Source organism: Vicugna pacos, chromosome 31, assembly GCF_048564905.1.
Source record: "Vicugna pacos chromosome 31, VicPac4, whole genome shotgun sequence".
Classification (NCBI taxonomy): domain Eukaryota; kingdom Metazoa; phylum Chordata; class Mammalia; order Artiodactyla; family Camelidae; genus Vicugna; species Vicugna pacos.
Genome location: NC_133017.1, coordinates 14578707 through 14593207, shown reverse-complemented (window position 1 = coordinate 14593207; position 14501 = coordinate 14578707). Strand labels below are relative to the sequence as shown.

At 40.9% G+C, this 14501-nt stretch overlaps 1 protein-coding gene across 1 annotated transcript in view; it reads left to right on the top strand.

Moving 5' to 3' along the window:
• GLRA3 (glycine receptor alpha 3) overlaps window positions 1–14501 on the top strand; it is a 211561-nt gene that overhangs the window by 148359 nt on the left and 48701 nt on the right. Inside the window, exon 12 of the mRNA XM_072952569.1 lies at window positions 9758–9840. Coding sequence (XP_072808670.1) covers window positions 9758–9840 — 83 coding nt within the window. The remainder of the gene's footprint in view (window positions 1–9757; window positions 9841–14501) is intronic.

Here is a 14501-nt window from a genome sequence, read left to right as displayed (position 1 = left end):
ATAGACAGCAGACTCCCAGTGACAGCTGTGAGAAGACGGACTAAGGGCCTGGGAACCCAAGAAGCAACATGGAAGTGAATTCATGGGATTATTTTTTTCTTCATAAATTTCAGACTTGAGGATGAAGAAGTCAGTAACCTGGAAACACCAACAGGTACGGACAGAAAGAGTCCCAACAGAAGTCTGGTTTCTCCAGCCAATCTAGCGTTCTCCAGATCTTAGAAGAGGGGCAGGCTAGCAAGACAGAATATCACTTTATTTCAGCCAAATACCACAGAAGAAGATGTGACTCAAGCCAGCAAAGGCCGAGTGGGAAGCCCAGATGCCAATCTTGCTGGGCGGTGATGAGTCCCCCGGCACCCATGCCAAAGTGGTGCCAGGAAAAGCTGAAGAGTGAGCTGGGCTCTCCTCTCCGACCAGCCTGTAGTTAACATGGTGTCCGTGGAGATCACGGGGAGAGCCAGGAATTCCATCTTCCCTGAACAGTAACATAGCAGCCCTCTCTTTTCCTTCAGGCAAAATCCTAGAGGAATTTCAGAGGAGTCCTAGGGGAGAGTCGAGACTTTCAAAATCCCCCAGCGGTAACGAGACTCCCTCCCACCATGGTGTCGGGGAGTCCATGCAGGGAGCTGGAACACCTGGCAGCGACGAGGAACCCCTCCCCTCACATGTCAGTGGATGCTGATTAAGGAACTTGGATGTCTGCCTCTACCTGGAAGCAACATGGTAGCACCCACACCCCCTTGCCCTGATGGAGCAGCATCAGGGACAGCCAGTGCCAACAGAACATTTAAATAAGATCTGGAGTCTTATAAAATAATACAAAGATGTCTAGGCTTCAACCAAAAATTAGTCACCATATGAAGAACCAGAAAGTTCTCAAGCTGAATGAAAAAAAGACAATCAATGGATGCCAATGTCAAGAGGACAAGGATGTCAACATTACCAGACAGGCTCTGAGGTGGCCATGACGAAAATGATTTAGTGAGCAATCGCAATATGCTTGAAACAAATGAAAAAATAGAAAGACTCCGCAAAGAAATAGAAGATACAGAGTAGAACCAAATGAAAATTTCAGAACTGAAAAACACAACAATTAACATAAAAACCTAGTGGATGGGCTCAGGAGAAAAATGGAGAGGACAGAGGAAAGAATCAGTGAACTGTAAGGATAATAAAAATCATTCACTCTGACCAACAGAAATGACAGACTGGGGGCCAGGAGAGGACAGAGTCTCGGGGACCTGTGGTTGTATAACAAAAGATCTAACGTTCATGTCATTGGAGTCTCCGTAGAGAAGGAGCACAGGGTAGAGAGCTACAAAAAATATTAGAGGAATTAATGGATGAAACTTGCATAATTTTTGCAGAAGGTACAAAGGCAATGGTTCAAGAAATTGAGTAAGATAGTCACACCAAGTCACATCATATGCAGACTTCCAAAAACTAAATACAGATCTTGGAAGCATCTGGAGAATAACAACACCTTACCTACAGGGGAAATACAAGTGAAATGGTAGCTAATTTCTCATCAGAAATCGTGAAGACCACAAAGAGGGGACAGGTAATTTTCAAGTGCTGCAGGAAGGGACCTGTCATCCTAGAATCTTGTATCCAGTGAAAATACCCTTCAGGAGTGAAGGGGAAATCGAGACGTTGACGGATAAAGGAAGACGAAGAGAATTTGGCACAAGTAGACTTGCCCTGAAAATACAGCTCAAGGGAGTTTTCTAAACAGAAGGGAAACAATAAAAGAAGAAGGAAGGGCACATCAAGGGGGAAGAAAGCAAACTGTCGTCAGAAATATGAGCAAATAAAATAGACTTTTATTCTCCTCTTGAATTTTCTAAATTAAACTTTGACATTTGAAACAAAAAGTATAACAGTGATGTAGGGGACAATGAAAAGTAACCAATAAGAAAACATTTATTTTTAAGAACCACATTGGCAGAAATTAACAAGACTGTACAATTCAATGTTGCCTAATGACCTTTTCGTAGGTGCACAACTTGACATTAACTGCTTGGGAAGATGGCTTGTCAGGGCACGTAAAATATGAAATTTGTTTATCCCCCAACTCAGAAATTCTGCATCTCGGGATTGACATTATAACGTGTCCACGTGTACACAGGACATATTTACAGACATGCCCGCTGCAGCACTGAGAAACAAAAGACCCTGTTCATTCACTGTTAAGAACGTGGAACACAGTGACAGCCCAGCGTCATGAAATGCCCTGCAAGACACAGACCTAAATATATTCATGAGAAAGAGCCTCCAAAGTACGTTTAAGGTTAAGGGCAATGTTTTATGCTGACTTCTGTTTAAAACATTCTATATATTTATTAGAACTGTGTACGTAAAAATGTGTATATATCTGAATCCATACAAAAAGTCATGAAGGATGCCCAACCATTGGTTAAGAATGACCAACTGTGGAAATGAGCAGTAGAATTTGGGTGGGAATAAAGGTGAATGGTAGATTTCACTGTATATATACAGGTTTATATTGTTTGAGTTTTTCAGTCAGAGTTGCATACTACTTACAGATCAGACATGTGTATTTTAAGTGACAGAGCCTCTTAACCTGACATCGTGGTGTTTGACTCCCCTGTGGTGTGGCTTAATGGTGGATATCAGGAGACCCACGATAGGGGGCAAACAAAGCAAGTTTACTTCTTTTCCTGCTAATTTGAAAATTAACTTAGTGAAAGGTACAATTTATTTTTAATTATAAACTGCTTTTTCATTTCAGACAGATTTTGGGTATTATAGGTTGTCAGAATATATCCCCAGGTAGCGTGGAATAATCATTCTGCAAAATTATAATGTCTAGAAGATTTCCATTGATAGAACTGAAATACAGTGTGTGTGTGTGTGTGTGTGTGTGTGTGTGTGTGTGTGTGTGTGTGTGTGTGTGTGTGTGTCTGTCTTTGTGTCCTGTATGATCATGGCTGTATAGTTGTTTATGTCAGGTCTTATTGGAATTGGAAAATGGTTCTATCTACTATGAATTGCCCACACTTTTCTAATATTTTGAGAAAAACTATGGGACAATCCAGAATTGCATCTTTTGCTTATCCATATGGATTCAGGTGAGAGAGGTGGTATCTCTCAGGTCCTCATCTTTGTTTGCTATATCCTGGCTTACTTGATCAAGGACTAAATTTGGACTTTGTGTGAGTTGTTTTTGGAAACCTCACAAGACTTTGAAATTTTCAAATGGCAAACAGTTTCTTTGTTAACAAAAGTTGTGCTAGGGAAAAACAAAACTTGTTCAGTTTACAAGTGGAGCATCTGTGATGTTTCATGAGAGATCTGCTTTCCTGCTTGTTTAAAAAAAGCAGCAGAGTGTCCTGGAAAACCTGACCTGTTGAACTTACCCATTGGTCTGTACTTCCTCCTTAAAAACCACCAAAGGAAAGAAAGAAACTGCATAAGGAATAAAATGACATTAACACACAGGAAGATGAAAGTAATGGGAAAGAAAGCAGTGGCAGATGAGTGATGACGAGATATTTTAGGAAGCTTGAAAATGAATGTACTTGTGAAAACTGACCTAACAGGGACATTGGAACCGAAGCCAAAGTGAGGGAACCCAAAAGGAGGGAAGTAATATCCTTAAACTTTGAGAAGTTTGAGGCACTTCGGGCTTCAGAAAGTAGGGGCTAGAAAAGAAACAAAAGAAAAAGAATTGATGTCAGCTCTGCAGGATCCACAGTAAGCGCTGCCCTCCTGATTTTCTTGCCCGTGTTCCTCAGACGAGCACCTACTTTCATGCTTTCTGAACAGGGCAGAAAGCAGGACAGGAAACCCCCACAAGGTTGCGCCGGGAGCTTCATGGGCAGGGACCCCGGGCACACCTGGATCTGTCAAGGAGCATCGCACCCAGAAAATGAGGGTGATGGGAGGTCTGCACACTGAGCGGTGCTCTCCCTAAAATGCCCAAGAGGAAAGATCTGCAGATAACGGGGGAGCCACCAACAAAAAATCTGGGCAGCCATCCTCTGGCGAAGACCATTTCTCAGAGAACCACCTGCTGCTATGTCATTCTTAAACATAGACAGACATTTGAGGACATTCTACAATATGAACAGTGATCAAAAGCGGAGCAGAGGCCAGAATAAATGTGACGAGGAAATAAAGAGCAAAGAGAAGAAAATAAAAGAAACAAGAAAAGAAATGACTCAAGAGAAAACGCAGGGAGCAGAAGAGACCATTAAAAAAAAAAAATATCTCCAGACAGACGAGACAACAGCAGGCAAGAAATGAAATACTTTTAGGAAAGAAGTGAGTCATTCCAAGCACAGTGAGAGCAAATAATAAACCCAAGTGGAGGAGATTGTAGAATATTTGAAAGACGAAGCGAAGAAACCTGCCAAGAAATAGAGTCTAGATACTAAGACACAGAAAACAGGAAAGGAAGGCTCTGAAAACCAGAGTTTCAACACAGAGGTTCAGTGTCTGACTGAGGAAGACCAGAGAAAGAAGATTTCCTTGAAAAGCAAGATTTGATACCTGCTGTGTTTCATCACTGAGAGGAGCTCGGGTCTGGGAGGGAGTTTGCGGAGTGTGAAGGCACAGCAGGGAACAGAAACAGAAGTGATGATTAAGACGAGATGATTATTAACACCAGGGAACACAAAATGCTGCACACACGCCGTAATGACAGCAGAGTACTCAGCTTAGTTCCGAGAATGGTAATCACATACTCACAACATGTAAACACTGACTATTAATTTAACCATTAACGTTTATATAACTCTGGTTCTGAATACTGCTGGAGAGTTACGGGGACACGGAATGTGGTATAGGGGAAGTAAATTGTTATTTCCCTTTGCAGGAAATTTGCAGACCGTTTCACACATTTCAAAAATCGAGCATAACGTTGTATCAGTTGAGGTGTCTGAATGTAAGTCACAGACAGGTCTCTGAAGTGGGTGGTCTCTGAGGAGCTGGAACGTGCTGGGGGGGTCGGGGGTCGGGCAGGGGTACAGCTGGTTTTGATGCGTTTTACAGAACCGTCTGGGCTTGTGAATGGCAGCCACGAATTACACTGATAATTTGTAAATGGAGTGCTTTTCAGCTGAGGGTGTTGGAGCGAGACACAAGACTCCAGATTGTCAAGTCCGGGATTTGATGTTACTTTACTTATAAAGTTAGGCAATTATTTGTTTCTTGGGTGCTGACTGAAGACACAGGACTCCGGGGTCAGAGATGAAGGAATTTATTACTCACTGCAGGCAAGCAGCTCGAGCGTCAGCCGCAATGTCCCCATTGTCCTCCGGCCTCATTGGAATAATCCGCCAAGCCCAGACGGGGACAACATGCCCGTGGGTCTGCGTCACAGCTGTGAAACACTGAGCTTGGGGAATCCACTGCTTTCATAGCAAGCCGTAGGCAAGCCTTATCTTTGTCCAGAGGAATGTTATCTCACGTCTCAGAATTAGCAGCTGCATAACAGCCCTGAGAAGTGACCTGGATGAAGGATCGTCAGGGCGGCACAGTCTTGGTACACCCAGCGACAGATGTAGCAAGAGGCCCAGGAGGCCCGCTGGGAGCGCAGCCTCTCCCAGGACAGACCCAGGTTCCGTGGTTTGCCAGCTGTGATGTGGGGCAAGTCTCTTTTCCTGTGAAAGTCTCCTTTTTCTTACACGCCTGATGGTGAAGATGCTAAGGACCTGGGGCTTGAGTTGATGTCTGTAAAGCACGCAAGACAGCAAGACAGTGCCAGGCATGCAGTAAGTACTCAAGTTTTCATTTTTATCTCTCCAAAAAGAAAACCAAGCCAAAAACAAACAAACAAACAAAACCCAAACACTTAAGTTCTGGTATTTTCCAGAATCCGTTAATGAGCACTGCATGGACACCTGCAAGCTATCAATCATCTAAGCCTCAGTCTTGTCGCCTATAAAATGGGGATGGTAACGTCCTCATCACGAGATGATGGAAGCACATCGTGAGCAGGCAAATACGACCCATCGCTTAGTTTACTGATGCTGCCAATCCACCCAGCCTCCCTGCTTCTATCACAGAAGCATCACTGCATTAACAATCAAGTACCAGGAAGAAACTTTATGTCCAAAATACCAGGCACAGCGACTTGTCCAAGGTCCTAACACAGTTTCACCTTTTATTTAAGGTAAATAGAACCACTTTCTCTGAAATTCAGCTGTGGAAAGAAGTAAAGATTATTTGCACAACATGTACTTAGTTTTTGAACTTTGATAGACATTCATTTTTTAAAAAAATTTTTTTCTGAGGGCAGTTAGATTTTATGTATTTTTATTATTTATTTATTTATTTATTTATTTATTTATTTATTTATTTATTTATTTTAATGGAGGCACTGGGGATTGAACCCAGGACCTCGTGCACACTAAGCACGCGCTCTGCCCCTGAGCTCTACCCTCCCCACCAACGGACATCAGTTTTTAAACAGAAAAGGCAAACTTACTTCAACAGACGCTTTTTAAGGTGCTGCTGATTCAAGGTAAATCGGTTTACAATGCCGTGAAATAGATGTTGTAAGGAGGATGCTGCATGTGTGTGGTTATGTATAGATTGATGAAGGGGTCCACAGCTTAACTCAGCCTCCGGGAAGGACCACCACCAATACTGAAATGGCCCTGCTGGTGGGTTAATATGCGCTTTCACCGTCTTTGCGATCAGGTGACAACAAGGCTCCAATTAGAACACTCTTTCCAGTCTCCCTTCTGGTGCTCCGACAGCCTAACCTCTCTTGAGAGTTATTGACTCTTTGTAGAATCATTCATGATAAAGTCTCAAATCGCTCAAGTAAATAAATACACTCCATGGTTTAATTCTTTATATTTTCTAAAGTTCCCTGATTTCTTTCAGAAGGATCACTCACGGATCTTTACATTTAATAACTAATTGTGTATGAAATGTATCATTGCTTATGCTATAGAATATGTTAAAAGTCATGTTCATTTTCAGGAAAAACTGTTCCTGTGCCTTTGAAAGGCAGTGGACTTCAAGGTAAAGGGCACAGAATCCACAGCCAGACCACCGATTGCTAATTCAGCTCTCCCAGTTTCTGCTTTGTGATGTTTCATCTCTAAACAGGGATAATGTAGTCTACGGACCTCGTAAATTTGTAGTAAGAAATAAATGAGCTGAGATACATATAAAGAATTTGAAATCATGCCTGCCACACAGTAAGCAAATACGATACGTTATTACAGACGATATTTCAAAGCTGACAATTAAGAGGCAATTGTCCTTAAAACACATACTACAAACTAATAAAATGCTTATCCTTTTCATAAGAGGATGCCTAAAATGGAGTAAGAAAACATTGTTTTCATACTTCAATTAATGGTCAAATACTCCAGGCAATGCTTGTCAAAAATGGGTAATACCTCGATTTTACTGGATTGTTTGTCAGGGATTATAGCCATTCTTTTGACATCACCACTTCACTAAGCCAGGACTTCTTAAGGGAAAATTCAAAAACTCGTATCCTGTTTGTACGTCTTGTCTCAGAAAGAGAACTTGCTGTCCTCTCTTACACAAGAAGATATTTCCAAAGCAGCAGAATGTGATTAATTCCCTCTGGGTTTGGTTTTCTTTTGATGTGGTCAGGGCATATCTTCAACTTATAGGTAATGCTCTGATAAAGAAATTCAGGATCACACTTACCAAGCTGACCCATTATTTCATTTGTGTTCTGTTAAAGGAGCAATTGTGTTGTGCCTTAAACAAAAAGAAAGAAAGTCAATAAATAGATTTTTTTCAGGATGATTTATGACAGAAGTTCTACAAACAGTGTTTTTCTTTGCCAAATAATTCCTTTCAAGTGCTTTTTTAAGAAAATGTAATATCTTTTTTATGCCAGAAAAATAGCTAGGGTATGAATTTGACGTCACAGGCATGGTGAGCGTCTGGAAAAGGTTCTGAAAATGCTATTTACTTCCATACACAAGGTCACAGAATTAATGCTCCATGCCAACATTTGCAACTGGCTGTCCAGGGAGCCTTGGCTGTTTGGAAAATTAATGTGTGTATGTTCACAGTGTACTTGTGCCTACATTTCTAATAAACCCTTTCACAAGACAGAGAACATTGCATCCACCTGATTTTACAATTGCCTTTTTACGAGGGAACTTTGCAAGTGTACAAGATCACCCAACCTAGCCGAGTTAAGAGAAAATTGCTTTGGAAGAATGAACTCCATGAATTATTTGAGTGTGTTATGGACTCTGACTTGAATGAGTGGTCCCATGAGCCTCTGGGACTCTTAAAAATTCTGCAGTTTCATGTCTGCCCATTTATGTCTCTTGAATTATGTACCTTGGACCCCACCAAGAGTATTCACTGTCAAACATACATCATTATAACTTTACGTCTGTGGTCTATGGAAAAATGCCACTTTGGAGAATGTGGTTAAATTTCATAGAGTGGATAGCTATTTTTTGTTAAGGCCTGGATAATTTTTTGTAAGTGATTTGACTCAGTCATCTTTGTGTGCATCCTCGATGATTTGAGGAAAGAGGGGACAATGGGGAAGTCTGGAGGTGGGAGAACATACTAGTAGTCCTTACTAATGAATGCTGATTGAGTGTTGACTACGTGTCAAACACGTGTCTAAGCATTTTATTTGCATGAACTCGCTATTGCTCACAATATCTCTCCAGGGTGGGTCCTATTAGTCTCTTCATTTTGGAGATATGAAGACTGAAATGCAGTGAAATGAGGTAATCTGCCTGTGGTCACAGAGTTTCGGTAAATGACTCTACCCAGGGTGCTCAGTAACATTCTGCATTTTAGTGGGAAAACTTTCAGTAAAAGGGGCTTCTAGAGAGTTCTCAGAAAAGAACTTCGTTTGGTTTATTTGGATCTGGGTCTCTTTTTCTCATGTCTGGGAACCACAAATTCTTGGTAATCCCTGAAGATATCTCAGTAATACACTCTTCCAATAAAAAAAAAAATCCAAGAGTAGGAATCATCTGGAATGCCGACATACGAAAACCTTCCCAAGGGAAAAAAGTCGGTGGCATGCTGGTGTCTGCCCTCAAATCATCTCACTTTTTGTGAAGCCACATGAGACCTTAGTTCGGTGCGCGTAGAATTGCAGTTCCATCACACATATTCTCGGGGGCTCCTTCATGGCCCCGATGAGGTCTGGTGAGATGCTCTAGACCTGCACCCAGGACCCAGCCCTGTCTGAATACCTAGAACATTGACATCCTCCAGACTCAGGGTTTTCCTCTGCTAAATACTGCTGGATGCTCGCAGACAAGTTCTTCAGTGTAATGAAGAAGACAGCGGAACATTGTCACCCAGACTTGGTTCCCTGAACTGAGCCTTTCCACGTTCAAACTCCAGACCCTGCATATACTTGCCTCTTCAAGTGTGCTGTCCATGTGATTTGGGGGAAAGTATGTCTTTTGGCCTTTGGTATGAATTTTATAAATCTCACGCTCAAGTATCTTTCTTGAGGGTCTCTTCTGAAAATATAGACCTCCTTTGGACATCTACAGCCCTCTCTAAAGGAGAAATAAATAAATGTGATTGGATGTTTATATACACAGGTTTTCTCCCCACAAGGAACAGATTTACATAAGAGGAGACATACATTTCACAGTAAGTAACATACTCAAGCCGCAGCAAATTTTATTTGGATGTCAGTTACCACCACAGCAACACTGTTTTCCAGTTGTAGCTTTGACAATAGGATATTAATATGCTATTATAAATTTCTTTTTAAAATACTTGCTTTGAATTCTTTCAGATTGACATTAACACTCTCCTGCCCAATGGATCTCAAGAATTTTCCAATGGATGTACAAACATGTATAATGCAACTGGAAAGTTGTAAGTGCGAACAATTTACTTTGTCTTTTAAAAATACAGTAGACATATATTTAATGCAGTATGTAGATGGTTTACTTTGTAATTGTCTTTGTCAGATATTTACTAAATAGGCATGTTGTCTTCCACCGAGTTTAGGAAATAATAATGATGCTTATCAGCACATGCACTCTTTACTGTGATCAAGAAATAAATCCAGGACTCGAAGTAACAGTTTTTAAGCTGGAAAAACAGCTCTTCTCTCTAGACAAAGCATCAAAGGTAAAAAGGATGATAACCATTAAAGACAAATCACCGTTTTTTTTTTTTCATTGAGTTCCTGCTGCAGGCTGAACATTTTGAATATGTTATTTCTCATACTCACACCAAAGATGTTGTCACCCCCAGGCTTCCTCATGTGACAATGGTCATTCTGAGTGATTGTGCTCCAGTTTATGGAGGTGGTGACAAGCCATCTGGTGTCAAAGTCTACGCTTGCTCTAGCCATGTTGCCACCCCTCAGCTGGTGTTTGTCCACAGCCAACACTGCTGGCTGTGTGACGTACGTTATCTCAGGAGGAAAGATGCTTCTCGCGCTTTATCTGAGCTTTACCCAAGCTTATAGGCGTTTCTTTGAATCTCTTCTTTCAAAGTGGATCCTTGTGCATCAGAGATTCACACTAACACAGGGAAAACGTTGCATTTCTCTGAACTGATCTGTATAATCAGCCCAAACGTAATTGCGTCTTCAGCGTTTAATGCCATACCAACAGTAAGCATCATGCCATATTTTTCTCGTGGTCCTGTGTTACATCACGAAAAAAAAATTTTTTGTTTGACATCCTCCTTGCGAAAAATTGAACTGGGTGTGCAGACTTGCAAGCCTGAGGCCAGGTCTGTAGTGTGGAGGCGCGGCCACTAGGTGGCGTGCCTACTTCATGGGGGATGCGGCCGTCCCTCCACGTTCGGGTTCTCTTAAAGGAGGTGGAAATAACTATTTCTCCTCCTAGTTAAATTTCAATCCATTACTTTTATAAGCAGTTCTTCAATATTAAATATACTCATGGATAAATTACTAGGTTAAAGGAAAATAAAATAATCTAATTTTAGTTGGGGGAGCTATTTAGCCATAAAAGTGGGGGCGCGGTGGGGTGAGCAGTGCGGGATTCTCAGCGGTGCAGGTTTTTAACTGTACCATGAGGACGCTTTGAGGACAGGCTGATTCTGCATCTTGGTTACAAAACTAGGTCCATGGGAGAGTATCGAAAGAAAAATCTTATGATAACAGTCTAGGACTGGTCCCCTAATTACTAAACCAGAGATGCTGTGTGTTACCCCAGAGGCAGTGAGGAACTATTCAGGAAAATGACCTGGTCAGTATTTCCCAGATGAACTAAGGTTATTTAAGAAAGTTTCATTGTAGCCCCACAAAAAAGGAACAAAAGTCAGGACGAAGAGGAGTGATGTGGAGGTTGCTCCTGTAGAAGAGGCGAACTGGTGTCTTTACCTTCTTAGGCTCCTCAGGCTGGGCCTGAAAATTAAACAGAGATAAGACAGATTGACAGGAGAAAAGGATACAGACTATTTAATGCAGGTTTGACATGGCGGGGGATCCGTCACAAGGAAATGAAAAGTCAAGTAAGTGGCAGAACCTAAATGCCTTTATACCAGGTTGAACAAAGAGAAGCAATTGTGGAGCAGTAACTAAACTCTGTGGGGAACTAAAGGAAGGCGAGAATTATTTTAGCAGGCTCTGTTTGTACAGAATTCTCTCAGCTTTGATCCCCAGTTGAAGAATGTTTCTTTTTTCCTGGTAAGGGGAGCACGTCTTTCACATGGGAGTTTTTAATCTCCCGTTTTCACGAAGAAAAAGGGAAAGAGGAAAGCCTTTCTTGCATCTGTTGATTTTCAAGTGTCTTTTGCTCAAAATAATCCATCTGCTAAAGTGGCATATTTTGGGGTGCGTTTTCCACCATTCTTCATTCACTTCAACACAAAGTGGATGCAAAGACTCATCTGGGTGCCGATGAGTCAGAGCTAAAGAGCTTAGATAAATAGAATTGTATTGGAAATATCGACAGAGAAAGAAAACATAGAATGAGAAGGAAATGCTGAAGGGAATATTGATAAATCCCATCTTAGTATATTTAAGGTTTGGGAAATTTAGGTATAAAGCCAAAGGGAGGAGTTAGAACTGAGGATATACTATTAAAAGCCATCAACAGAGTGGTTCAACATTCAGGTGAAATTTCTAGAGGAGAGAAGTTGGAGATGAAAACAAACACACACAGAAGAGCAAATCCTTGAGAAAGGCCTACGTTTAGAGGCTGCTGGAAGGAACACCAGTCAAGGAGTTGTCACAGATAGCAAATTAAAATCTCAGTCATGCAGTCTCAAGAGAGAAGGGGCTGCCAAGAAGTTCTGTCTAATGGCACCAAATGCTGTGATTTTTGGTTTTGTTTTTTTTAAGTAATTGAAAAAGAGCCATTGTTAGTGATGACAAAGACAAGCTGACTAGAGTGATGAGGGTCAAAGCTGGATTCCAAGATTTTTTAAAAACAGGGAGAGTGTGTTGAGAAGGTGGGAGCAGTGAGTGGAATGTCTAGTTCCATGATGGTAGTTATTAAAGATGAGAGCGCGCAGAGCCAAGAGATGGCTGTGTCCCTGGGCGTCTGTTCCCAGGACACAGGTGCTCACGTGACGAGACCTTTCTTGTTTCCGCCTCTCCCAGAATGTTTCCAAATCAACCAAAAACTCAACGTGGGGGAGCAGAGCCTTGCGCTGCCTCCCCTTGTTTCTTCTTACCTCTGTAGGAGGGGGTAGACCCTCTCATGCTGCAGTCACAAAACGCTTCCTGCGCTCTGAGCAGAAAGTCATCTAACTCATGATAGAGATATCATTTGTTCACGTCTTGTGGCAGATGCTAAGAAAATCCTATCAAAGTAGAAGCTACTGAAGTCAAATTCTTCAAGGCATTTTTCTTAAACTCTTTTAGAGCCATTCCTCGCTTTGTTTTGTTTTTTAAAATAATGGCTGAAAATGGCAAGTTAAAAGATTTAAGAGTTCAGCTCAGTGGAAAGCAAGAACTATAAGGAACTTGGTGTCTACTGTTGAATAAATTCTGAGAGCAAAGGGGAAAAAGAAAACCGATTGGGTTTAGAGGCGTGGAAAACAAGCAAAAGGAAACTGAATTTCAAGGCAAAGTTCTTAATAGCCTGTGATGATCCAACTTTTTAAACTCAGTAAATGTTCAGTGTGTGTCAGTGGTCAGGAGTGTTGTAAGTGACCTGGGAAGAGCTCATGCATTTAAGTGTCGATTGAGAAATTTCTGTCAAATACCTAACATATTCCACATAATATGCTGGTGACACATAAAAATATACACATACAATAAAGCACAAAATGCCCTGTTTGGAAGGGCTTTAGGACTAATTGAGGAATTATCTATGCAAATATAATAATTCCATTAAAGGTGATAAGCATGTGTTAATAGCATACTGTTAGCACAAAGGAGAAGATGACCAAAGGAAGGGCAGTGTTGAGTGAATAAATAACTTAGGAAAGTATATTTTGTCTAAACCAGCAATGACTGCACACCCGTAAAAGTGGGCATCCCTGACTTAGACATAAAACCTCCATGTTGCAGAAGTCTTCGTGTCGGGAAAGTGTCTTAGTTCCTGGGGAAAGGCATGTAGGGAGGGGTCCAGGGGAAGAGAAACCTTTCAAAGGAAATTAATGAGAAAAAAAAAAAAACTATGAGCTAAGGATAGCATTAAAAAATAAAGGTGGAATAGATAACTCTCAAAACACAACTCAAAATTACTGTTTCGTCAAATGAAATGTGAGAAAGGAGAAAATAAAAGAAATAAAAATAAAATATAGTACATATAAAGCACAGAAAGAGAGCCAGAAGAACTCTCGACATTACCACAATTAATACACATGCAAAGGGTTAAATACGTAGAAGAAAACGAAGAGGTTCCCCAAGCTGGATGTAAACAGTTTTTAAGACGTAACAGTCTGTTTCAATGAAATTATTTTTAAAATACCATGCAGACAATCAGGGAAGATAGACAAATCCATTATCAGAGACACGTGTGTTAAAAAACAAATCCAGGATAACAAGTTCAATATCAGAAAAAAATAAAATAAGTTGTAGGAAAAAAAACTCATACGATACAGACACTTGGGTGCCGTGTCGGTCAAGAAACTGAGCTACAGTGACTGTGAAAATTCCTCCCGCGTGACTTCCTGAGCCAGACAGCAAGATCTGGCAGGGCTGCAATTAAAACAGTAGCTCTCTCAGTAATTTACTTGAAGATACAAGTACAAATATTTGAACAGAACAGTTAGGTATAGATAGAAAACTCATAGTTTGGCTTGTTTTTAGCATACAAGCACATTTACAAAAATTTTGCTGTAAGCCACAAAGGAAGCTTCTATAAATTTTGAAGAATCCACACATGATGGAATGTGATCGCTGATTAAAATGCAGTATGATCAATAACAGTGTCAAATTACTGTAAATTACTATGGGTGGGCATGAATTATTATACATTACTATACAAATTCTATTAGCTGGAGACCAACAGCGTGGACTAAATGGCTCTTCGTTTAAAGAAAAAAATAAAGAAAAACTTGGTATTAAATGACAATGAAAGCGCTAAGTGTGTATCAAACCTTTG